Consider the following 25,614-nt stretch of genomic DNA (forward strand, 5'->3'; position numbering starts at 1 on the left):
AAGATTTATGTCAGAAACCATTTATTATAATTCCTCTTTTTAAGTCAACATGCTCCTTATACATGTTTTTAATGTTCTTTGGCATTTTATTCAATGTAACTGGACCTGTAAAGCTTAGTAGAATATAAACAATAATTTAAGCTAAAAATGGAAATACCTACAAGTGCTCCTATTTGCAGAATAAATAATATTTTAAAAAAATCACACATTTCTCCAAAACAACATTTCTGGCCTTTTTTGAAAACATATAAACCAAACCAGAATACAAAAAAACATACAGTTGATGCTCCCTTATATCTATTTAAATAGTACCTACATGTGATATAAACCTCTGAGTGTGATATAGCCCTTCTGAGTGTGACTGTATAGTTACTGTTCTTTCTCTTATACGGTGTGAAGCTTCTACAAGCCACTTTTTGGGTGAGGCCAGTTGGTGTTTTACTATTTCTTCTGTTTTTGCTTAGTGAAGATTCTAGGGAAGGGGTGCTTTTTGCGGCTAGAGCTGGAGGCCTCCATGTCCTCCCCTGTGGAGCCACTGTCCTCCTCCCCCAGGCTCCTCTTGCCCGAGAGCTGGGGAAGGCGGCTGCTTCCTCTTCCTCTTGCTGGTAACAGCCCGTCTACATCACTAGTGGAAGGGCTAAGGGAGCTGGCGGATTCACCTGTGGTCAGGCTGCTGTACTGCGTGTTTATCTCTCCCAGGCTGGCACACTTCTCCATGCTGACGAGCCTCTTCTGGAAGAGGGAGCTGTCTGAGGCGCTGCCTCCTCCCCCTTTAGGCCTGGAGAGCACAGGCCTGCTGTTCAGCAGAGTGGTGGAGGAAGAGCGCTCACCATACTGAGACAGAGACAAGGAGGAGTCTGAGTCGGACCGGTTCAAATCTCTGGACAGAGGAGACACAAAGACTGTTAAGTGTTTATTATTTGTTCAATCCACATTCAATAATTTCTAAAGAAAGAAAGTCTGTGACAGAATTATTAACATCATACACACATACATTTTAGATGCCAGTACAAATTAATTTTAAAAATCTAAAAAAATGTTTGTTTATTCATGAGAGCACAAACACTTCAAAGAGTTCATGACACTTTTGCTAGAAGTGTTCAGTATGGGCAATAAAGGACTTAAACAGCAACACTTAGCATTGCATATGGTTCTAGGTACTAATCTCCCACAACTACTTAGTTACACACTCAAAGTGTGGGGGGGACTGTGAGGTACCCGATGCTTTCAGCTTTGTGGCAGGGCTGAGAAGGGCTTGGTGGCAGGCCCAATACTGCTTCTGTAGAGTGGCAGCAGGTTGAACGGTACAGCAGACCAGCGACATGAGAGGCAGAGAGCGACTGCAAGTAAGGAGGAGGGTGGGTATAGGTGATGGTAGGATGAGAGAGAGAAGAAGAAGCAAGAGAGGGTGCAGGCAGCAACTCTAGCTGGCCAATGGAGTGGCTGCGAGCCTGTCGTGTATAGGAGCGGTGAGGGGGCCGAGGGGCACACAGGGATCCCGCCTCACCCTGACTGTCCTTTACCAACCTCTGAGAACTGAGGCTCAGTGTAGGGTCTCCATGCCGTGGCCGCAGGGACATCAGACTTGGAGCTGTGGCGAGCAAACCAAAGACAACATTGCTGAGTCACAGTGACAGAACATTACTTGAGACACACAATTTTACCCACACTGAAATGTTTATGAGAACATTATAACTTTGCTGTAATTCAACTTTGACCAGCCTCCCACTGTTAGAAATATTTAAGCTGAAGACATGGTATCAAAGAGCATTGTAATGATCACTGTAGTCTGTAAAAACAGAAATGTTACAGGAAGTAAAAAGTTAGACAAAATGTGCTATGTACTAAATATAGTATAATGTAGCAGCAACACTACAATACTGAAAATGATATGACATATATATATATACATACATACACACACACACACACACATTTATATATATGTGTGTGTGTATATATATATATATATATATATATATATATAGAGAGAGAGAGAGAGAGAGAGAGAGAGAGAGAGAGAGAGAGAGAGAGAGAGAGAGAGAGAGACACACACACACACGGGTATTAAAAAGTGTTTGCCCCCTTCCTGATGTCTTTATTTGCATGTTTGTCACATCATCATCATTTGTCACAGATCATCAAACAAATTAGACACAGAACACAAGTAAACAAAATGCAGTTTTTAATGAAGGATTTTATTAATAAGGGGAAAAAAATTACAAGCCTACATGGCCCTGTGTGAAAAAGTGATTGCCCTCTAAACCTAATAACTGGTTGCAGCGAGAACTGCAATCAAGCTTTTGCGATAACTGGCAACGAGTCTTTTACAGCGCTGTGGAGGAATTTTGGCCGACTCATCTTTGCAGAATTGTTGTAATTCAGCCACATTGGAAGGTTTTCGAGCATGAACCGCCTTTTTAAGGTCATGCCACAGCATCTCAATCGGATTCAGGTCAAGACTTTGACTAGGCCACTCCAAAGTCTTCATTTTGTTTTTCTTAAGCCATTCAGAGGTGGACTTACTAGTGTGTTTTGGATCATTGTCCTGCTGCAGAAACCAAGTGCGCTTCAGCTTGAGGTCACGAACAGATGGCCGGACATTCTCCTTCAGGATTTTTTGATAGAGAGAAGAATTCACGGATCCATTTACCACAGGAAGTCTTCCAGGTCCTGAAGCAGCAAAACAGCTCCAGACCATCACACTATCACCACTGTATTTTACTGTGGTTCTGATGTTCATTTTCTGAAATGCTGTTACTTTTATGCCAAATGTAATGGGACATACACCTTCCAAAAAGTTCAACTTTTGTCTCATCAGTCCACAGAGTATTTTCCCAAAATTCTTGGGGATCATCAAGATGTTTTCTGGCAAAACTGGGACGAGCCTTTATGTTCTTTTTGCTCAGCAGTGGTTTTTGTCTTAGAACTCTGCCATGCAGGCCATTTTTGCCCAGTCTCTTTCTTATGGTGGAATCATGAACACTGATCTTGACTGAGGCAAGTGAGGCCCGCAGTTCTTTGGATATTGTTGTGGGGTCTTTTGTGACCTCTTGGATGAGTCGTCGCTGCGCTCTTGGGATAATTTTGGTTGGCCGGCCACTCCTGGGAAGGTTCACCACTGTTCCATGTTTTCGCCATTTGTGGATAATGGCTCTCACTGTGGTTCGCTGGAGTCCCAAAGCTTTAGAAATGGCTTTATAACCTTTTCCAGACTAACAGATCTCAATTACTTTGTATCTTATTCGTTCCTGAATTTCTTTGGACCGTAGCATGCTGTCTACCTTTTGGTCTACTTCACGTTGTCTGGCAGGTCCTATTTAAGTGATTTCTTGATTGAGAATAGGTGTGGCAGTAATCGGGGGGGGGCAGGCAATCACTTTTTCACACAGGACCATGAAGGTTTGGATATTCTTTACCTTAATAATAAAAACCTTAATTTAAAAACTGCATTTTGTGTTTACTTGTGTTATCTTTGTCTAATATTTGAATTTGTTTGATGATCTGAAACATTTAAGTGTGACAAACATGCAAAAAAAAATAAGATCAGGAAGAGGGCAAAAACTTTTTCACACCACTCTATATGACGCACACACAAATATGAGCATATATGTGTAAATCAAGGTAAATATCGGTGGTTTATGTTTAGTTTGACGTTGTAGTGTTCTCCGATCTTGGCATTTCAGCTGCAAACGTTTCATCACCAGACAAGGTGACATCTTCAGTGCGAGCGTCATACTGTGTTTGAGCTGTGAATTTTTGTCATAATATCTGTTTTTTTCATGGGCCTTGTTCAATCCCTGAATGCCATTGGTTGTTTTTCTGGACAGTGATTGGCTGATCAACTGGGCCTACAACATGCGACCCAGACCTGGCTTTAAGCCCAGTTGATCAGCCAATCAACGTCTAGAAAAACAACCCAAGGCATTCATGGATCGAATAAGGCCCATGAACAAACAGATATGACAAAAGCTCATGGATCAAACACAGTATGACGCTCGCATTGAAGATGTCACCTTGTCTGGCGAAGAAATGAAATGCCAAGATCAGAGAACACTACAACATCAAATAAGCATATATATCCATATATTTATGGTTTTTCGAATGTGGGAGACCAGCTGTCCTCAGTGAACTCCTGCTGTTCTGGCTATGAGTTAGTTGCTGTGGAAAAAGAAGAAGTTAGTGTTCTGAATGGATAGAAAGATCGACTCCCTAATGCTGTGTGAAGGAATGAGAAGAAAAGCATTCGCTGAGTTAGCAGATTTGATACATACACTCTAATGACACCTTAAAAGAGGAGTATTCCATATGGCAAAGGATGGCTTATTAGAGTGGCCATTGCTTTTTGATTGTGGGCTGTTATTATTACTTGCCCTTGAGAGCTGGCCTAGATTTTTTTTTTTTTTTTGCTTCAAGTTAAGACTAGTGGGCCACGTTATGCTTCCTCCGCTGATCTCCAGTGTCTAAGAATGATGTGGTACGATGGAGCCCCCTTTAAATGGATTCATGGAACATGTAGAATTTGTTTCTGCAGTCATGAATTCCAGAGTTCCACAAGGACATCTGGATCTGACACAGTGTCTGAGAAGACCGGAGTGAGGAAGGAATGTAGGCACCAAATCTGGAATGCCATTATATAGCCTGGTTATATATTACATAGAGAATGACACGGAATCTAAGGATTACTATTTGACAAAAATCCTCAGTTATCCCAATGATCTGCACTTCATGACATGAAAAAAAGTACTCCTGTATCCTTCTGCCTGCTTAGGGGTTAGTACAGCAATAGAGAAGGTCAAGGAAGAAAGTAAATAAAAGGGCCGTAGAAAGGAAGCAGAGGAAGCTGTTAGGATTGGCTGAAAAAATAAGGAGGTTGGTGCCAACCAGAATGCTTCCACAGGGACTGGGTTTCAAAGGCTACAGGCCAAAGGTCGCTCACCCGCCGGTCCATCTGCCAGGCGGCATCTGCAGACATGAGCCGTTCAGAATGTAGATTTTTTTTTTAAAACAAACTTCTTTCCTAAAAAGCTTAAAGGACTCAAACATTTAAATTATTCAAAATCTAGTTCCCCTACCACCACAAACAAATAAACAACACAAACACACACAAAAAATCCCCACTAAAAACCATGATGAGGGTAAGTGTGCAGGGGAAACTCACATCGCAGGGTTCCAGGGGACAGTATGTCCTCATCCATGTCATCCAGGTCATCTGACAGCAGCAGGTGCTGTGGGGTGGCAGGCCGGATCCCCAGGAAGGCAGGGTCCAGGTTGAGCGCTGAGGCCAGCGAAGACAGACCTGGGTTGTTCACGATGGTCAAGCCTGTGAGACACTCGATCTGCTGCCAGCGATGTAGTTTCTCCCTCAGGGCAGCCGTAACCTCCCCTAGAGCCTGTCTGCAAGAAACAGAATGAGGCAAGTGCTTGGTGGTACACACAGGCAGATGTTTAGAGTTCACTTTCACAAAATATAATCCTCCCCAATTAGCCCAGGGCAGCATGCAGTATTAATGAATGAGACCAACTAGTTAAAGGGAGTTACAAAATCATGACAGGACTTTTCTTGTTTAATCCTATACTTTCTTGTACTAAATTAAGAAATACAAAGGAGATAAGCCTATGTAGACAATCCTTCTGCCATTATTACATCAGTAAAATCCCATCAATTAATAACTTACTTGGCTGATAAAATTTTGTGATCAACATCATCTAGTGAGGAGCTGTGAGCTACATGGAAGGTCCCAAAGAGTGTGCCTCTCTTTTTCTTAATCTTCTCTGCCTATCATGACAAAAGAACCACAGATACATTTACACTTGTGAGTGAAACAATACATTCCACTGTGTTAGCTAATAAATGTAAACATTTTTGAGTGGGTGAATGTAGTTGTATACATGATGGTCTCACCCCTTCTTTAGCCAACAGGAGCTGTCTCTCAGCGCTCTGTTTCTTTATGTTGTAGTATTGTACCTCCATCTCATGAGTGACCTGCAGCCACGTCTGTAAAGGTTCAGGAGGAGACCAGCTTCTTCTCATCTCTAGTTCCTTCTCTGCATTTTTCAAAGCTGTGCGCACCTACACACACACACAGCTTAGTCATGTTTGTGTATTTTCTTTGTGTATTGAGTGTGCTCAGTGAAAGACGGTATTCTGTGGTTCACAAAATGTAAAGAACCTATGCCATAAACTGCTGGAGTATATGGGTGTACGTGTGTGTGTGTGTGTGTGTGTGTGTATGCATGTGGATGTATATGTTTACATAGGGTGGAGTAGTAACAGAATATAGTTAGCAGTGTTACATAATCAGGACACAGAAAAAAGGGAGCTGTATTCCATTACAGTTACAGAACAAAAGGCAGTAATTAGATTAATGGTACATTTTTTAAAATATGGAGATTACTATCAGGGTTACATTCTAATTTCACAAGGATCACTTACTTCACTTTGCAATCTGAGACTGGAAACAGAAATTTGTGAGAATTTTCAGGTGTGATTCAGTCCTTTCTTTGTTTTCATTAAGGCACATAATGCAATTTGCATACTAATAACTGTTTTGACCACGAACATGGGATTTGTTTCCTGTGTATTTGTTTATCTAAAACATGGTATTTTTTCAAAGTTAACACAAGATTTGTTTTTAATAAATAAAGTATCTGGGATTTATTTTTGGCATTTTTTAAAAGACGAGCCCACAGTCTCCTAAAGATAGTGTTTTTAATCAGTCTAGTCCAAGAAAGCGCCACAGGTTCAGTATAAATATCTTTGTTCTTAGATGTTTACACTGGTGGAGCCAATTTGACAGGCTTGTACAGACTGGGCCTTCTGCGGCAAAGGGCCTTTTCACCAATGCTGGCCTGTTGGGGATGGGCATGTTGTTTACATGGACAACCTTTATACATCTGCTTAGTTGTTCATGAGTCTGCTTAGAGAAACTATAGGGGCTTGTGGAAGTTTGCGGGTGGCCGTACTGGCTGGTGCTGAAGGGAACAAGCGTCCTAAAATTCTATGGTAGTTAATGGGTAAAGTAATCTAAAAGTAACAAAGTAATCAGATTATGTTATTTTAATATAACAATGCTTTTGATTAGGTTACAGATACATTCCACAGGTAGTGAGTAATCTGTAGCGGGATACTCTCAACCATGTGTGCTAGTGTGTATGTGTTTCAGGTGATACCTGCTCCAGCTCCTCTTCGGCATACGTCTGACGGCTCAGTTCATTCTCAGTGCCCTCACGAAGCTCCCGTAGTCTCTGAGCCTCCTGTTTTGCTGCATTGATCTCATTTATCAACTTCTGTTCTAGATTCACCTTTTCCACTTCAACTGAGCGGTGCTCATCCTGCGCTATCTGCAGCCTACACACACACACACACACACACACACACACACACACACACAAAAACTGCCATCGTCATCATCATCACATCAGCCAGACTTTACATTTTAGGCTGCTAAATGAATAACCTAGAGTAGGAAATAATAAAAAATAAACAGCGTAGAAGTAGATATATTACATTAACCTTTTGGAAGGAGAAAGCTTAAAATACACAAAATGTTTTCATTATGAGTTCACCCAGTGTCTGGTTATCCCTCAATCTCCTTTATGATGGGTTTTAAGGTGAACAGATGTGTAACCTCTTAGTAAAAGAGTGTAAAAGAATGCCTGCAGCTCTTAAGTCTACCAAAAGAGGGGGCCCTACTGAAAGCTGTAGTGAAGAAAGCAAATGTGTCTCAGGTTTTGCATTACAAGTTCTACAAGATATATAGTAAACAAACTCCACAGTCTTTCCTCTTTTTACCTCATGGTTAGAATGTGAAAGAGAGCAGACCAACTCTGTCTAAACAAGCTGAGACCTGTTCACTGCAGCAACTGGTTTAACTTGTGCTACTCAAACATATTAAGAGTTTGCATATAAAAGACTAGCAACTAGCTGATTGGTCAATTTTTACAAAAATAGTGGTTATGTCAGCCTAATAAAAACTGTTCTAAAAGTAACTGAACTCATATGATTATCTCTAAAACTTGATTATCTCTAAAAGAACAGTTTTGTCAACATAGAGAATGGAGAGAGAGAGAGAGAGTAAGAGAAAACAAAACAAAAAACAAAAGAACAGAAGCGCTGTTCTGTGCTGTTATCACAGTGCTGATGTGGTCACAGTAAGAACAGGAAGTGAGGCATAGATCAAACTGACATTTCCATGGCACTAGACAAGGCCAAGTATTTCACTCGGAAAGAAAAGGGTGAGATCAAAAGGCAGATGGCAGTAAAGAAAGAGCATGGCTGTGAGTATTTTCAGTAAAGAGAGAGTATGGGTGTGAGTATTTTCAGTAAAGAGGGAGTATGGGTGTGAGTATTTTCAGTAAAGAGAGAGTATGGTTGTGAGTATTTTCACTCACAAACTACAAAAGCTATCCTATCCCAGTATGACTGGGTGAAGGTCAGAATGCATGAGAGGCTCAAGCTCTGTCCCAAATAGGTTTGAGCATAAAAGACAGAGAGGAACCACACAATATGACTCTTCTTACTCATTGGGATCTATTTGTTGTAATAAAAATCTGACTAAATATAGTTCATACTAGATGAACAAAATATATGTGCATATTTTATGGTATATGGATTTTTGTTGCATGTGTTCTCAAGCGAAATCATCTCAAGTATATTCTGAACTAATTTTGCTGAAATAAAACAATATGGCTGACAGGAACACTGCTCAACAAACGGAATTAAGATTGTACACTATCTGGTATGTTGGAAATGAGCCCTGCACCCTACAAGGATGGCAGTTTAAATTAGAGCACTTCTGAGGAAGGGATGTTCGACTCATAAATTTTAAAGGATCTGTAACCTCTGATAAAAAGCTTAGCCCAGTCTTGGGTTCCTGCACTACAGAAAGATCCAGCTGGACACAATGAGTAGTAAAACAATCTCAAGACATTGTGATTGTCTGAGACAAACAGAGCAGATTCACTGCAGAGCTTTCTGTCCTTTTGGCCATTTAAGGACTTGTGAAGGAGGATTACATCCAATCCAGAGACTGCAGCCTCTATCAGCACTGGTGCATGAAGAAATTAAACACGACTACAAGAAAATAAACAGATGCCTGCAATTTAGTATGCTGAAAATGACTACACTGCAAAGCATTTCACACCTCAATGAACTTAGACCAAATGGGGCAGTTCAGTGGTTAGTGTACAGCCCCTGTCTACTGCACGAGGAACCTTAAGTGTTTAATCTCATTAACAACAGCTGAACGCACATAAATGTCCCCAGAAGTATTTCGCTGTATAATTATGTGTGTGAGCAAGAGAAAGAGAGTAGCCAGAAATACCATATAGCACTCAGCTTATTCCCCTGGGTGTAATGTGGATTTGTGTATGTGTTCCCAGCTGTGTAGACACAGCAGCCATTACAGGCAGTAATGCTGCGCCATTTCTCTGCATCACAGGGGTACATGTATGACGCATCCTGAAAACAACACTCAATATGAAAGACAAGCATACGAACAGGACACTATCTACACCACAACCATTCCACAAAGGGCAATCTTACTCCCAACTCTTTATCACTTACTCAAGAGTTACTCAAAAATGTTGATCTTATACGACTTTTGAATAATACATAAAACTGTCAAAAGAAATTGTATAAATCCCTGATTGTAGCTTTGAATTAGTCAGCAATACTTTACAACTACAAAAAGGCTTTGTATCCTTTGAGGAAGCGCTGAAAGGTAAAAGTCATAACCTCTGACTCACTTCTGCTGCAGGCAGAGGAGACACTGGCTTTAAAATAGTCAACAGTTGTAATTTCACCACAGTTACAAAAAGGTTCTGTATATATGTTTGAGGAAGAGTCTTAGTGAGTCTTAATGAGAGCCTCACTTCTGCTGGAGGTCGAGAAGGCTCTGCTCAGCTTTTTGCAGGCCCTCCAGGTCCTTCATCATCTTGCTCATGTGGTCCTTTGAATTGCGGTTCTGGAAGTAGGCAAACCAGCACCCCGCCAAACCAATGATGATGGACACCACCAGTACAAAGTCCTTCAAGTGGTTGTGCCTGCTAACTGTTAAAGAAAGGAAGAAGAGACAGATTGATTTCATGTTTAGAGCCTGACTGAACATATACTGTCAATGAACAGGCCAAAATGTCCAGTGATGCAAAGAAAATCATAACTGGATAATGCATACTCTCTGACAAATCTGATTCCTTTCAGAAAAGCAAACCTGCACATACATAATCAATCAGAATCAGTTATGCACAAACATAACTGATCCTGACAAAACTCTATATAACATTAAGGCTGTTGTAATGGTTGTAATTTTTTTTCCCTCAGATCTATTACTTAAGTGATAGACCATCAAAATTGCTAAATTGCTTACAGCTTCGTAACTGGAACACTGAGTGTAATGTTTGTGTTAGTAATATTAGTGTTAACTGTGGGACTTGGACATCTCAAAAATTGGTAACAGCCTAAACAACACAAAAAAGCCTTTGTATATTTTAGAAATTCAGTATTTGATTAATGCACGCAGAATTTATATTCTGTATTGTGTATTTTAGAGCTTTACTTCAAATGCAGTTTGGTGGCTCTCGATGGGTTCCTGATATCTGTACTCTGGGCTTTCTGGTGACTGCATAAGGGTGGAGTTATGATGTACAGATTAGGACAGGACTAGCATGTTAATTACATGACCTGTCCAAGGAACACACGGGTGTCCAATGATGTGTGATAAAAAACAAAAAAACTAAAACAGGAATACTTGAATTCACATCTACAAATTCACAACCCACTGCTTTTCATGAGACAACAAATGGCAGTTTGCCAAAATGATTCATGTACTTTTTTTATGCCATTCCTGCACAAATTCTCCTTGGATTTCATCTTCAATTATGCTCCTACTGGTAAAATAAATTTTAGCCTTCCTATGTGTGTGTCTAAGTATGTATAAAGGGTATTCATTATTATCCTCAGGTTTCTAAAAAGAATGGCCAAAAAGTTATGTGGTAACACGAATATACTTGGGATCAACAAATATGTGCTGCATCTTGAAAAACACCCTGGTAAGTACCAAGTACTGTGACGAATGCCCAAGTGCCGAAGGGCGTGTAGCAGGATGCACAGACTCCCGTGACAAATACATTTATTAACACGCAACGTAACTGTGGCACTCACATATAACAGTAACGGATAACATGACTTCTACAATTAACACGGAGAACTCACACGTAACTGAAGAAAATATACACAGGCACAACAGCTAAACAAACATTAACAAGGGCTACACGAACGTGGACATTAACATTATGCACAGACACTAACAAACAATGACCAACAGTGAGGGGAGCACCGAGGGGTTTAAATAGCCCAATGAACACTGACGCTTAACCCTGTACAGGTGCGTGCCCTCAAGGGGTGTGGCCACAAACAAGAGTAAATCCCCCTGCATGCGGCAGGCCGTACCACGTGACTTGTGTGTGACCCCCTCCCAAGGGGAGCGGCTCCCGACGTGTCCTCTCCAGGACTGCGAGCCCCAGGCTACTGTGTACAAATACACAAACAATACGGCTTTGCCTGATGGCCACCCTACATTAGGTGGGCTAGGAACCGCAAGCCTGGGAGACCCCTTAAACAGAGGAAGGATGGCAGAATCCCTGCCCCCCTCAGGGCAGGCTGGTGCGTTTCTCGAAACGCTGCACCTAGACACACACAAAAGGCGCACACTTACGCAAACAGAAGCGCCCACACAAAACACTTCGGGCGCTGTGCTGCATTGCCCACTGCAACACAGACTTCAACAAATCCCACCTTGCAAACAATCTGTAAGGCGTCTAAGGCTTTTAGGTTTTCATTATAGGTGTATTTGAAGTCAGTAGGTTTTTACTTTCTTTTCTAAGTTCAAGCAACAGCAACAAAAACATTGTCCATGGTAACTGACCATAAACTACAAATTCACCTCATCTCCCTCTTCATACATCTCTTTATACTGTGGTGGCGCAACACACTGAAATGAGTGATGCCAATGAAGCACATCTTTGCACTACCAATTCTTTCCCTGAACAACTCCTAGTTTTTTTCAAAAACAGTCTGCTTCACTCGTGTGCAAAAACACCACTGAGCGTGTTTTCTTTGACCACAAAAATAGAATCTGGATATGCCTAACTAAAGCTGCAAATTTCTTCTTCACCCAAACAATCTACATAGCTAACAGAAATCTCTTTTCTGGAGTGCTTGTTTTACCAGTCCCACTGTAGACCTCTCTAGACTACTTACAATAATTTAAAGAAGGAAAACACTAGAACACTGCACTATTCATTACCTTTTAGTAGACCCGCCATAGGCTACTAATGCAAACTTCGGTTGACTGTTAACTTATGTTACTTATGTTAAAGGTACTGAGAATTATGTTTGATTCAACAATAGCAACAGAACAGCCAAGGTGCTTTTTAATACATTTGAAATATTTTTCTACACACTAAACACAATGCTCATTATTTAACACTGATTAGTTCATTTTCTTATCATTATTAACTGTCTGATAAGCATTTATGTATAAGATCACAAATTTTCTTCCATCTTTCTTGCATCTCCCATCTCTCAGAGTTTCCCAGGAGGTTCTTACTCAGAGGAGGGCCAAACAGCACTGTATCCAGAGCTTTGAGCTGCAGCTTTTGAGCATGACTGCGGTCCAAGATCTTGAGCACAGACAGTGTTAGGGTGGCATTCTTCACAGCCAGCCTGAAACACAGCGGTGAGAGGACACAATGTACTGTTTAAAAAAACCCACTCACCCAGACTAAATGCCAAACGTCAAAGGTAAGCACATCACTGCAGTTCAACATCTTGAGGACTAATAGGAGTTATACAGACAAAGAAAAAAAGTGCAAAAAACTAAAGTACTAGGTTGTAAAAAGGACTCTCGATATATGTAAAGGGGAAGTTCTGTATATTACCTTGGCAGGGCTTTGCCACTGATCTCATTCTTCTTAAAGGACTCAACATATGGTGGCAGCTCCACATAGGTAATGAGCCACTCCTCCACCTGCTCCACAGTCCAGTTATACACTAACAGAAACATTTACACTGAAGTCACTGGGTAATATTCATCAAAGGTTTCATAGTAAGAATGCTGCTCTGGGGTCAGTTTAAGTATTTAACATCCATAAAACTGCAGCCACATAAACATGGACATCTGAGGCCATATTAGGATTCTCACTCTGAGGTGTCTGACAATGGGGCCTATTGTTTACATTACCTTCATAAAACTCTGAAGAATGACTATTCACTTTTTCTAGTGTGAAACAAAAAATACATGTAAAACCTTGTGACATAAGTTCCCCTTCAAACCCTAATAACTGCCAGGCAAATCTCTTTATAACTAAACAGGCCTGGGGGATTAGAAGCAGTCAACATATTACAAAGCCACACCCAGTCAGCAGGGAGCAATACAGTGCTGATCACTATGGCTCACACAGGGGTCAGTGTCAGAGCCATCATCTTTCATTCAACCTATATCAGAGATTAACAAAGGACATCAAGCAAGTTAGCACATTTGGGTATTTGTGGATTGAAGGCTCCTTTAGTGTTTGGCTCTGTGTGCAGAAGCTCTATGTGCACTGTCCATTTTGCAGATTATGGGGCCATGTGCAGATTATGGGGCCATGCTGTGTTGGAGCCAGTTGTGTATTTAGACCTTCAGAGGACCTCCAGGTATTCCACATGTCCTCCACAGTAATCAGCAGGTCTGCTCCATGGAAACTTCTATGTTTTGCCTTGGGGTCATGATACTTTAGATCCTCTCTGAGAAACTATGGGGGGGGGGGGGGGGAGCATAAATAAAAAAAAAAAGAATTAAAAAATAATAATCAGAATTTATATAACACTTAAAAAAAACTAAACATTGTAATATTTTATTTGTTAGAATAATGCACATATAAGAATGAATGAGAATGGCTTTCAACATTTTCCAAATTAAAAACAACTCTAACAACAAAACAACTCAGTTTTCAATAACTTATGTGTTTTGTCTTTCAGGTCATTCTAATTTTTCAAATCTCTATCATTTTTATATCCTACTACTGTGGTCCTAAAATTTCCCAGTGGGGCTACTGGTCTAAACTGAGTCCCCCACAGAGTGTACAACACTGATTAATGTTAAAGACGTTAGTGTTAAGTGTGTCTGTGTGCATCATTAATGTTATTTGTGAGTGCCACCATCATCTATATGTTTTTGTGTCATTAAATGTTTCACTCCGTCGAGAGAGTCTGTGCGTCCTGCTCCACGCCCTTCGGCACTCGGGCATTTGTCACAGATATTTACATCATGTAGTTTGTCAGGGGATTAACTGCTCTTAATATACATTGTTTACATAACCACCACCCAAAAAGCACTGCCTTTTTTTGATTAAGTAAAGTGCTTTCTGCAGATCTGTGTAGGTCCTTGTTTTCAGTCCGGAGAGAAATAAAGCCTCCATGACACACTTTCATATGGTTAGAGACTGCATGAACAGTAAACGACCTTGCTAAATAAACAGCAACATGACTGAGGTATTATGCTAAGAGCAAGAAGACATTTTTGTGCATTTTTGTGACATTTTGTGACCCACATTCATCCCAAACATCCTCGATCCAACATACCGAGGATTTTGACAAAAACTGAGCTGCTTCATATCTATACCCTTGATTACACTGTGATTATTGAATTATTGCATAGTTCATTAAAAATGCCATGTACAGAAAATCCTAGCTAGGAAGTTTTTAGGGGAGAGGACCCTCTAGTTTCGATGATGAAAGTAGTTTATAGACACAATGTTTATAGACATAGTTATGATGGACTACAGCATATTTTTGTTGAATGATGTGAATTACAACCTTCATCAGAACATTGATAGAACACTCATCTGAAGCGGGTGAAATGCTTCCGTCCTCACCTCATCTGTCTCTGTTACATCCACACTTCCATCTGCGTCGTCATCCATGTCTTTGTGGATGCTTCGGATGGCCTCGAAACTCAGCACCGCATTCTCATCCTCACACAGGACTGCATCAATCTCACACAGCTCTGAACAAGAGACAGAGAGAAAGAGCAAACAAGAATGGAGAACAACAAGACTTCATGGTACTTCGAATTAGTATTTGAGTGAGTCAGTCTGTTGATTTGACACATTTACTCTAAAACCTAGCTGACACAGTAAACTACATCATTCTCCTCTCTGATCTCTCCAACCTTGGTGTGATTGGTTCTACATGGAAATGGTTTCAGTCCTATCAGGAGGGATGGTCCTATCAGGTAACCAAACCATGTAGATTCTCCACTGGTGTTCCACAGGGCTCAGTATTAGACCCCCTTCTCTTCTCTTTGTATACTTTGTTTACTCATTCTCTTGGTCATGTAATATCATGGTTTCTCCTATCACTGCTATGCTGATGACACTCAATTATTTATTTCTTTTCCACCCTCCGATACGCAGGTCTCCAGACGTATCTCAGCATGCATTAAGTCATGGATGACAGCCCACCACTTAAAGCTCAACCCCAGTAAAACCGAGCTTCTATACTTCCCAGGTACTCCCAATCCTAACCATGACCTCACAGTTTCCTTTGAGAACTCCCTAGCATCACCATCTGAAGCTGCCCACAGCCTGGGCTTAACTTTGGACAACCAGTTGTCATTCTCAACTCATGTTTCAAAGCTAACCTGGACTTGCAGATTTCTCCTTTGCAATATACAAAGGATTTGACCCTTCCTCTCACAGGAAGCTACCCAGGTACTTGTACAGTCACTTGTGATCTCAAAGCTAGACTACTGCAACTTGCTAGTCTTCCTCTAAAACTTGTCCAGAATGCAGCAGCATGACTGATCTTCTCTCTTCCAAAGTTCACACGTCACTGCACTGTTGCACTCCCTTCATTGGCTTCCAGTAGCTGCATGCATCAGATTTAAAATCTTGATGCTTGCCTACAAAGCCAAAAATGGACCAGCCCCTCCATACATGAGTTCAATGGTCAAAGCCTGAGCCATACCTTGAGTACTTCAAACTATGAGTACGGCTCGGCTTGAAATACCATGCTTCATGTCTCATGAAGGACAAGCACTGAGACTGTTGTCTGTCCTGGCTCCTGGATGGTGGAATGAGCTTGCTGTGCAGAGAGCAGAGTCCCTTGCAGTCTTCAAAAGTAGACTGAAGACCCATCTATTCATGGAATATTTAAATGATCACTGACCCTGCTCCTATATTGACTAAATGAAACTAGTTATTGTTTATTACACTGATGTTGACAAACAAACTGTAGTACTTATTGATTATTGCACTTATCATTGCCTAAGAGCTTATGTACTTTGTACTTCTAGACATCAGCAATGATCCCTCTATTTCTACAGTATTCTAGTGCACTAGTATATTGGACTCTAACCTACTCTACTTGCTAGGATGTATTCTATGAGTAAAAGACAAAGAACTTTTTTAAGTTGTTCTGGATAAGAGCATCTGCTAAATGTCGTAAATGTAAATGTAAATCTAAGTCACAAACTATAAAAATAAAAATGCCTAATACATGCTAATTATCATCCATACACAATCATAAGAAGCCTCCAATTTTTTGGAGCAACGCATTAGGTTAAAGTCAACCTAATTTAACAAAAAAAAAAGTATTTTCAACTAATAAATTATTTTTTTAAATAGGTGCAAAAAACAAAAACAAAAGGACAATTGTTTGTAACTGAACTTTTGATCTTAAATTCTTTTCATTCTTTTGACTACTTATTATTTAATGCTGCAACCTGCTTTCAATACATTTCTAAGAACCAACTGTACTTTACACCACTAATTATAACAAGAGGAACCCTGAGGTCCTGCTGTAAAAATAGAACCAACAGCCCAGTCTGTTTAAGAGTCTAATGAAAGAACCTACTGCAACTTGACTACACTAAAACCCTGGGAGAAAAAGTCAATACCATTACTGATGTAGTCTGCAAGAACCGAAAAGTGACTTTTCATGCTATTTATAGACAGAAACAACATAGCTGCTGGATTACTGAAGCAATGAGGGGAGTATAAATCCAAAAGGTGGGTATGCCAAAGTCACTCTATAATAGAAGTACATCAATACAAACATGTCTGCAAAGGCTGCTCAATAACATTTACACACTGCACAGCTGTGAACATGTTTTGTCACGACATGTTGCAGAACCACGAACTGTTGAAGGAAAACAGCATTGCACAAACCACTGAACAATATAACTGCCACTGCTATTTAGAACATTCACCAAACATCACAACTTTCTGTTACTATAGAAATTTAGGAAGCTTACGAAACCACCTCAGGCCATTTTTCAGCAATTTCAGACCTTGTGTAAAGCACAATGTGCTTTTTGCAGCAAGAGTTCAATCACTGTATTTTAACATGTTGAATGCACATGCAAAAGACAATAAGTATGGCTATATGCATAGGTATTTATTCATTTGATTATGGAAACTGACTATTATTATTTTTTGTATTTGGAAAATAGTGTTTCTCATAGCAACTAATAGCATCTCCATACTGAGATCCATGCAGAGAGATAAGAGTGAGAGTCTACAGAATAGGAGAATGGAGAGCACTCAGGAGCAGAGGCGAGGGGGAGCGAAAAGTGCTTGCTCTGCTGCAATGGAAGCCGGTGCCTTTTAAAAAGATCTGAGGGCACTGTTGGAGCTTGTGGAGCCACGAGGATTTACAGAGCATGCAGCTTTGACAAGTCCTTTCAGCACTGTCCTCTGAACCATCTGGCGGAAAAAAAACACACATGCTGGGGAGATCATGCAGTTCCCACCTAATGAGGACAGAAAGAAGCTATGTGATTAGCAGAGGGAACGCTAATAAAAACATATGCCTGTCTTTTCACTAAATGATATACTAGATTTTTTAGTGTGTTAACAGAAAATCTGCAAATACACGATTATTTCAGCTGAAGTTCTGAAAGACCCTCTTCCTGAAGCTGAGGGATTGTACCTGTTATTTATTGTTGACTTATAGAAAGGCTTGTGGGAGGAAGTAGTAACTTGTTTTCCACAGTATTTTTGGTGTGCTTTTAATGCTAGGCCTGTGTTTAAGCATCCAGCTTTTACCATTCCAAGAGTAATTATTTCTTGTAGGGTTTCTTGTGTGTGAACTACAGAGACATGATCATTAACAGGGCTCTATAATATATTGCTTGTTAATCATCAATGCAATAATACCTACACCACAGAAGGCTGCAATATGCAAAACAGCCATTTAACAAATGACAAAGTTTTTCTCGTCTGTGATGTGAACATCCTAACCAATCTTATGGTTGTTTTGTGAGTGGTGAATCATAGCATGTACATGATCTAACATACAAAAATAATTTTGGCCAAATTAATGCAAGCCAGCCTTTAACTATGTCACAAAGGTTCATCTAGCTGACTGCCAACTACAAGAGGATACTAGAAATTAAAACAAAGAATACAGAAGAGATAACAAAGAATGCTCTTAAGGATGGATAATAAAATTCTTCAGTGACAACTCACAGTAGGTATATACTATTTTTGTTACTTAGTACCTCTTAAAGATATGAGAAGATGTGACGGATTTTCCACCGAATACATCATATAATCTTGATCCTCTGAGTTAGTTTAATAGGTTGAAAGGCCATAGTTTGGTGTTTGATCAGGTCTACTCTGTTTGAACAAGAACTGGCTCCCTGACCATGTGAGGTTTTAACTGTACCATACAAATTGTCCACTGTCAGTCCTGTTTGCTGTGTCTCTTTCTGTTTCTATTGTTATGACTGGGTAAACACATTCTGCAAGCTTCATGTGATTTGTGAATGATAATATTATGCTGCAATTCACCACAATGCAATCTCCAAGTACTCCACCACAGGGGTGTTTATTGTCTGTTTAGTGCCCATTATGGTGACTTATGAAAGTATGAAAAGTTGATGATATGAAAAGGTGCTTAAATGCAATGTGGTGAGAAAAACTCCCAAACCTTTAGCAATGGCTTTTAGAGTTATTGACTTTGGATGAGATCATTTTGACAGCAAGGGTGGACTACAAGAGATGCTACAAACCTAGGCCACTGAAAACTATCTTGAAAAATCCCTCGTACATAAGTTCTATGGTTAGGATATAGAATAGGCTTCTCTCACTAGGCCTTAAATTTGAGCAATCTATTGCCAAAAATTGATGAGTACCTGACTGTCTCAGGCCTCGCTGGATCTAAAGGATGGTTTACCTCCTCTCCAGTTAATACAAAAGGTTGTTAGCCAATGTAGAGCACAGTTAGGTTATGTAGATGGAAATAAGAGGCTAGCTCGAAGAAAGTTTCACAGTGAAGTTCTCTAGTTTAGAGAGACAAAGAAGTGACAATATTTTACAGAGAAATTACCTGCTAATCAACACCCTCCCAGCTTGGAGTGGTTGTCAAAAAATAGAACTGCAACAAATGGAATTGGCCATAAAAATTCTTTGAATGCTTTGCCGGATGCATGTTTTCAGTATTGGCTCTCCTTATCTTCCAGAGTCAACATAAGACATCAATGTTTACCATGAGCTAAGGCATGGGTGCACATAGGAGTCCTGCATCCTGTGATCCAGGCACCATGTGTTTCCACAAGGAGGTCTGACAGTGGCAAGGCAAATTTACACATTTCCCTGTTCAATGCAAGGACTAACCAGCGAGAGCAAGCAGTAAGTGAGATGATAAAAGCAGAGAGGAAATATGCATGCAACCTGCCAACACATTCAAATCAACTTCCACACAGGCAAATCATATACACCTCTGTACAAGAAGCAGGTGCAAAACATAAAAGAACATATAGATATTCACAACCACACACATACAGGCACAAAAACAAACATTCCCTCACATGTAGTACATGTTTGTGGTGAGAGTGTCACATTTCATCCAGTTACTTCATTTATTCAAATGTGGCATGTGTACACAGGTAATTATAAACCATAATGAGGGCAGAAAGTAAACAGGACCCCCTATAAAAGTTCACACCAAAAGGAATGTCATATAAAACAAGCAACACAAGATTCCAAACCACTTCCTCTCTTGCTGCGCAATGTTTTAAATGCTGCAGCTGACATCTGAGGATGCTGAGTATAAATGTTTGCTTATGTTCAGCTAATTCAAAAACATTTTATGTAAGTATAGAATTCCACACACAAAATAAACAAATGGGTTATATATAGAATTTCACACTCAAAATATCTATAGAGTGCAATGTTGTTGAAGGTTCTTGTGTGTGTGTGTGTGCGTGTGTGTGTGTGTATTACAGGTGCACAATATATTGGAAGCCGTGCTTATTATTTGTCAATCAGTACAATTTTGAATTTATTGTTGTCAGTTCAATATTGGAATTTTAGCTGATAATTACACAGGAGCATTTTCAACTTTCCATCAGATTAAGCCTTCTGTTTAATTTAATAATTTTAACACTAGGTTTAATTTTTTTTTAATTTTATTTTGCTGTTTACTCATTAAGCAATGTATCTGATGTTGGTAACTGTGTAGTTATGCCATTATGTTTTTGTTTTTTTTTGTGGGCTTTCCAGCCATAAGTGTTCTTATACCTGCACCAGTTCAAGTCATAAAACGGCACTTAACATTTGATAAAGTTTCGAAAATAACCAATGAAACCATTTATGTTCTTTTTTTGTGTTAAGAGCAATGTATTTCTGAAAACCTTGTGTACTTCACTACAGTTTTGAATGAATATCTATCTATCTATCTATCTATCTATCTATCTATCTATCTATCTATCTATCTATCTATATTTTTTCTATGTTCTCAAGCAGGAGTAGTGGGTTAAGCATCGACAAAATCTAGAGTATTAGTTTGTTTTAGTAAGGATTAGCCCGGTAGACGAGGCTGTGTGGTGTTTACACCTTATCCATACCCTTCTTCAGAAAAAAAAAATGCATGGAACATGAGGCTAATACATCACCATCAAGATCACAGACACACAGAGAACTTACATGCCACACTGCTAATGGATCATTTGGTATAACTACAAAAACGCAGGAGAAAAACTAAGGTAAAATGTTCTTACACTTTGCTTGTAATAGCTGGTAATGACAGCTAACATAGTTTCTTAAAAAAGAAAAGATGTGTAGTTCAGTGGACATTAAGTTTTTCACTCTCCATAATAAAACCTTAAAAGTCCTGTGTAACTGTCCCATAAAGCAAAAGGCGTTCGATTTCCAAAACAGACATCCACCAGCAACAAATTATGCTATTGTGTAAATGTATATCAAATATTAACAGAAGATAAAAATAGAAAATAAGTTTAACATTCAATCACTTGAATGGAGCTTCAATAGAGTCTCATTGTGATAAGGGGTTTGAGTTTGTCTTAAAGAGTTTAGTTAACATTCACTCCAGGCCTAATCTGAAATTACAAATATAATATTAATTAATGGCATAAGACCACAATTCAGGTATTTGACAGCTACTACATAGGTCAGGACATGGTGACATAGTAAGGAACTTCACTATGCATGGATGTATGGACTTCCATGATAACTCGTGACCCTATGCGTCTTTGGAATGTATAAAACAATGTTTCATTTTTGTCTATCGTAGGCCTCCTGTAGAGAGACACACACTGTATGCAGAAATATCTCACCTGACACCTCGTTGGCAGACCGTAAGTGGTCTGTAACTCTTGGTTGGTCTGCTGCAACACTCAAGAGGCAAAGGCATGCGATGCACAAGCAAGCAACACTTAATGAATCCATGCTGACCTTAGCATAGGAAATAGGGGGAGAAACATAATCAGCACCACGTCTTTTAACTCAACATTCGAGTAAGTTAACACAAATGCATAATGCAGCTAACATTAATATGCCTTGCTGTGTTGGGGCGCCCAGGTTACTTGTTAGGTTTTCACGGCTACTTCACGTCCAATTCTGACCACTTGGAAAAAATGGTTGCTACTGCAATGAGAGGTTTGCCTCAAAATATCCTTAAATATCCAATTGAACACTGTTAAATTTAAATCGAGAGCTTACCATTTACACTAACGGCCTTAAAAATTCCTCTTTTTTAGAGCACAAGTACATTAAATAACTTTTCCGGTGACAGTGACAGAACTCAATTGACAAAGGATGCGACGCAACCAACTATATACTTTAAATCCGGTTGCGTTAAGGTTTTAACAATGATTAATCTTCAAAAACTGCTTTCCATACCACATTCTCGTAGCTTCTTGAATAACCCACCGATGCTGGAAAAAGCGCATTCAGTAATAAACATCCATCACCGTCGTCTCACACTTCACTCGGGGAGAAATATAACAAGATTCAAAATGAATATTTTGATACTAATATTTTGGTCTCAAAGTACGTGGGGTTGTACAATCGAAGTCTATTAGTCCGTTTCAAAAATTAAAAAGTTAGTTAAAAAGATAGTTATGCCTGGCGTTGCTTTGCATGAGTTCTTCGACGCTGTAGAAAAATAGTTCTTTACCATTAGATCAGTACTCGTCGACGCAAACACGAGAGTCGTCAAAAGTTGAGCATTCCTGCCACCTCGTGGTAACAAAAACACATTGCCGGAAAGTGACAATGAGAAACTTGAAAGTAACTTGAGAAACAAGTTTTAAATAATCATATAATTAATAAATAACCATATTTTGTTTTAAATAATCTCAATATTTTGTGCAAGTTATTACGAGGAAATGTGTTGTTTAAAAGTTAGCCTTAAAATTATGAAAGATGTTATACTAAGCCTATTATTAGGCTGTAGTTGAGGCATCAACTAACTTTTGCTTTCATTAAAGCAAAAAAATATAACAACAACAAAACAATAACAATAATAAAAGCCTTTAATAAGTACACAGACGGCACACAAGAAATCTGAACGCATTAACGTGCAAAGTTTAAAGTGCGAAGATCACAAAGTAGGCCGTAAAAAATATAATCTCAAAATTTAAAGACATTTAGCTACGATGACTTACTATTAGATGCACAGATAACGTAGTCTACATTATGAGGGTCTTTTTTCTAATGATTTATTTATTTATTTAAAACCCCGAATTTTGGGTTTGGCTTCGCTAGCTATGAAATGGGTCTAGATAAAGCAAGCAAAGCCAAATTATTAAGATTCGTTTTGCTGATCCATTCATTTAAAAGCATAAAAACATAAATATATCTTTTTTATATAAAATAAGAAGCCAGCTTCAGTCTCGTAGCTGACTTTAAGATTCCTCCCCTCGGAGTGTGATACATATGATAGTGAGCAGAAGTTAGGCTACTAAGATCGTATACACCAGTACAGTGTCGCGAACTAGAATATTCTTGGCATGCAAAGTTAATGACTGCACAGTGGGTAATGACTGCACAGTGCGTTTTGGACTCTAAGATAAATGCTTGTGGTCTTTAGAATTTTGCCCGCAGCCATATCATAAACCCTAGAGATACGATCACTTGTATGTCTATAAATACTGAGATTTGCGACAATGGCTTTGATTAGCGCCACTAAATGTGATTTAAACCAAGCTTAAAGAAGCCTGAAACTTGATGAGCCTAATAATTAATTATTGGAAACTCGGCTAATACGTGAAATATAAAAAGTTAAAAGATGAGGCGTCGTTCTTTTTTCTTTTGTCTAGAAGCATTATGACAGTTTCGGATTCAGCATAAACGTCCATAAGATTTAAAACTATTTTAAAAAGTACAGTGACGATAGTACAAGTGACGATATAAGGAAACAACGTTTAGATGCTCTTCTCGCTACGGGAGGAAGCGGTGCGGTTTTAAGGGGAAACTGGAAGAAGCACTTCATTCGTCGCCTGCGAATGTACCGTACAGTGCAGGGAGGAAATACCAATATCGCTGCAAAGCTGACATCTTTCGATGTTAAGACAAGATCAGATCAATCAAAATTTGGTGGCAAAGGAAGTTAGGTTCCCGGACAGCTAACTGTGATGAGTAACGAGCAACTCATCTTACATTTATGGAATTTAGCTTACGCTTTTAACCAAAGTACTTACTGAGTGCAACTTGAGTAATTGAGGGTTAAGGGCCTTGCTCAGGGGCCCAACAGTGGCAACTTGCTTGAACCAGCAACCTTCCAATTACACATCAAGTACCTTAACCACTGAGCTATCACTGTTTACATGCGTCACCAATGTAAGGTTTGCTTATTGATTTGCAGCTTTAGAAGATTCCAACCAGCTTCCAACACTATGATTCGCACACTGCACCAGCATCACAGATAGGGCTTAATATAGATATTTCTCACCATGAGAGGAAACAGCTGGACAATACATCTTCATGAAGTTTACTGATGCAACTTACAGGAATAAGAAGACCCCTAGATTTTATGGTCACATGACAGAAGAACTGACTTTACTGCAAACCTGTACAACTTTTTGCTTGTTCATTTTAGGTTGACTAACACGTTTGGAAAATGAACCAACTTAAGAAAATGTTTCTGGCATTTTAGTCAATTGGTTAGATTCAAGAACGTGGTAAGATGTTGGAGAAAATAGCAATAACACCACATGAAAAAATATTCCAATCTGACATCTTCTGCTTGTTATCCTTTTCCTCATCTAAATTAAAGATCACAAATAAACAAAGACATGAAAGAACAGGAAAACGAACTGGATGCCAACACCTCTAATGACAAACACATCATATTTATAATTTATATACAATTGCAGATTACCTTTACTTGAAGCCAAACAAAAAAGTGTTTTGAGTAGAGATACATAGCCGAATTCAGTCCACGTAAGTTATATTCACTCATGTCTATTTTAAAACTGTTTCCATCAGACTTCATGCTTCATACTGAAAGATAATTCTCTCTTACAAAGTTTACACTAAAATAAATGTTTCAAAACATTAAAAAAAAATAAAAGTGAGAAATTAAGTTTTTTGGAAGCAAAGCAGGCAACATAACAGAGTTCTAAAGTGAGTCATTGCCAAAAAGTAAAACAAACAAATAATTTAATGTACTTCACTGAAGGATGTTAAAAGTTCCTTCAAGTCTTCTTCAGTGGGAACATGTTGAAGGAAACTCAATTGTATAAGAAAGGTCTCCCCATATGTCCTTTCCAACATTTCTGACTGGCTACAGCTTATGAGATTTTCAGAGAGGCTGCATCTTGAACATAGATAGATGTCAACCACAACACAAGAGAGTCATCTTTATGTCAAACTTTGCTTGAACCTCTTAAATTGCTCTGTTTAGATCAAGGCTCCATACTATAGGACTCCAACTTGTTATTAGTCTTGCCACAACAAGAAAAAATGACATCAGCTGAATTCTAGTTTATTTCTTGTCATATGGGAGCTCAAAATGGCATGGATTTCATTATTTTTAGTTGGATTCAGCTCTCAAAGGCAATATGCATAGCTCCAAGACCTGTTCCACAGTCCTGAGTGTTCTTTATTCAGCTGTAGCCATTAAAAGTCCCTTCCACTGTATATGATATGAATGGCAACTCTTTCTGGCACTTTTGCTTTTCAGAAACATGTAGATGACCACAATGACCACACTGAAGCTAATGACAATGTCAGATATTCAGTGCACAAAAGCTTCTAGGCTGACAAACCAGCAATATATATTGGTCATATAAAATAAAATAAAAGCATTACAAGATTACA

General features: G+C 39.3%; 1 protein-coding gene and 1 long non-coding RNA gene across 6 annotated transcripts; one reads left to right on the plus strand and one right to left on the minus strand.

Moving 5' to 3' along the window:
* Positions 1 to 4: 4 nt before the first annotated feature.
* On the minus strand, positions 5 to 22,479 carry stim1b (stromal interaction molecule 1b). Of its 5 annotated transcripts, none has more exons than XM_027004478.2 (14): positions 22,222 to 22,479; positions 21,627 to 21,744; positions 14,920 to 15,050; positions 13,683 to 13,797; positions 12,943 to 13,054; positions 12,612 to 12,727; positions 9,877 to 10,054; positions 7,174 to 7,351; positions 5,906 to 6,073; positions 5,679 to 5,779; positions 5,162 to 5,397; positions 4,885 to 4,965; positions 1,528 to 1,591; positions 5 to 880 (listed from the first exon to the last, which is right to left on the minus strand). In XM_027004478.2, the coding sequence occupies exons 2-14, from the start codon at positions 21,736 to 21,738 to the stop codon at positions 442 to 444; spliced, it is 2,031 nt and encodes a 676-aa protein (XP_026860279.2). In that variant the 5' UTR covers positions 21,739 to 21,744; positions 22,222 to 22,479; the 3' UTR covers positions 5 to 441. The 5 variants fall into 5 exon arrangements, 4 of the variants coding, with proteins under 4 accessions (XP_026860279.2, XP_026860264.2, XP_026860272.2 ...); XM_027004463.2 differs by having other exon boundaries at positions 21,627 to 21,739; positions 22,192 to 22,479; XM_027004471.2 differs by having other exon boundaries at positions 22,192 to 22,479.
* Positions 16,482 to 20,696, plus strand: LOC113573926. Its single transcript, XR_003410266.2, has 3 exons — positions 16,482 to 18,517; positions 19,512 to 20,142; positions 20,277 to 20,696. It is a non-coding gene; the product is annotated as an uncharacterized LOC113573926 (long non-coding RNA).
* Positions 22,480 to 25,614: the final 3,135 nt, after the last annotated feature.

This window comes from Electrophorus electricus, chromosome 6, assembly GCF_013358815.1.
Source record: "Electrophorus electricus isolate fEleEle1 chromosome 6, fEleEle1.pri, whole genome shotgun sequence".
Classification (NCBI taxonomy): domain Eukaryota; kingdom Metazoa; phylum Chordata; class Actinopteri; order Gymnotiformes; family Gymnotidae; genus Electrophorus; species Electrophorus electricus.

Coding starts and splice junctions, on each gene's coding strand:
- stim1b (XM_027004463.2), bottom strand. CDS start 22,241: ATGCGCTTTTTCCAGCATCGGTGGGTTATTCAAGAAGCTACGAGAATG. Junction 15,051..21,626: donor GTCTGCCAACGAGGTGTCAG/GTGAGATATTTC, acceptor TCTCTTGTTCAG/AGCTGTGTGAGATTGATGCA. Junction 4,966..5,161: donor GTCCCCTGGAACCCTGCGAT/GTGAGTTTCCCC, acceptor TCATGTCTGCAG/ATGCCGCCTGGCAGATGGAC.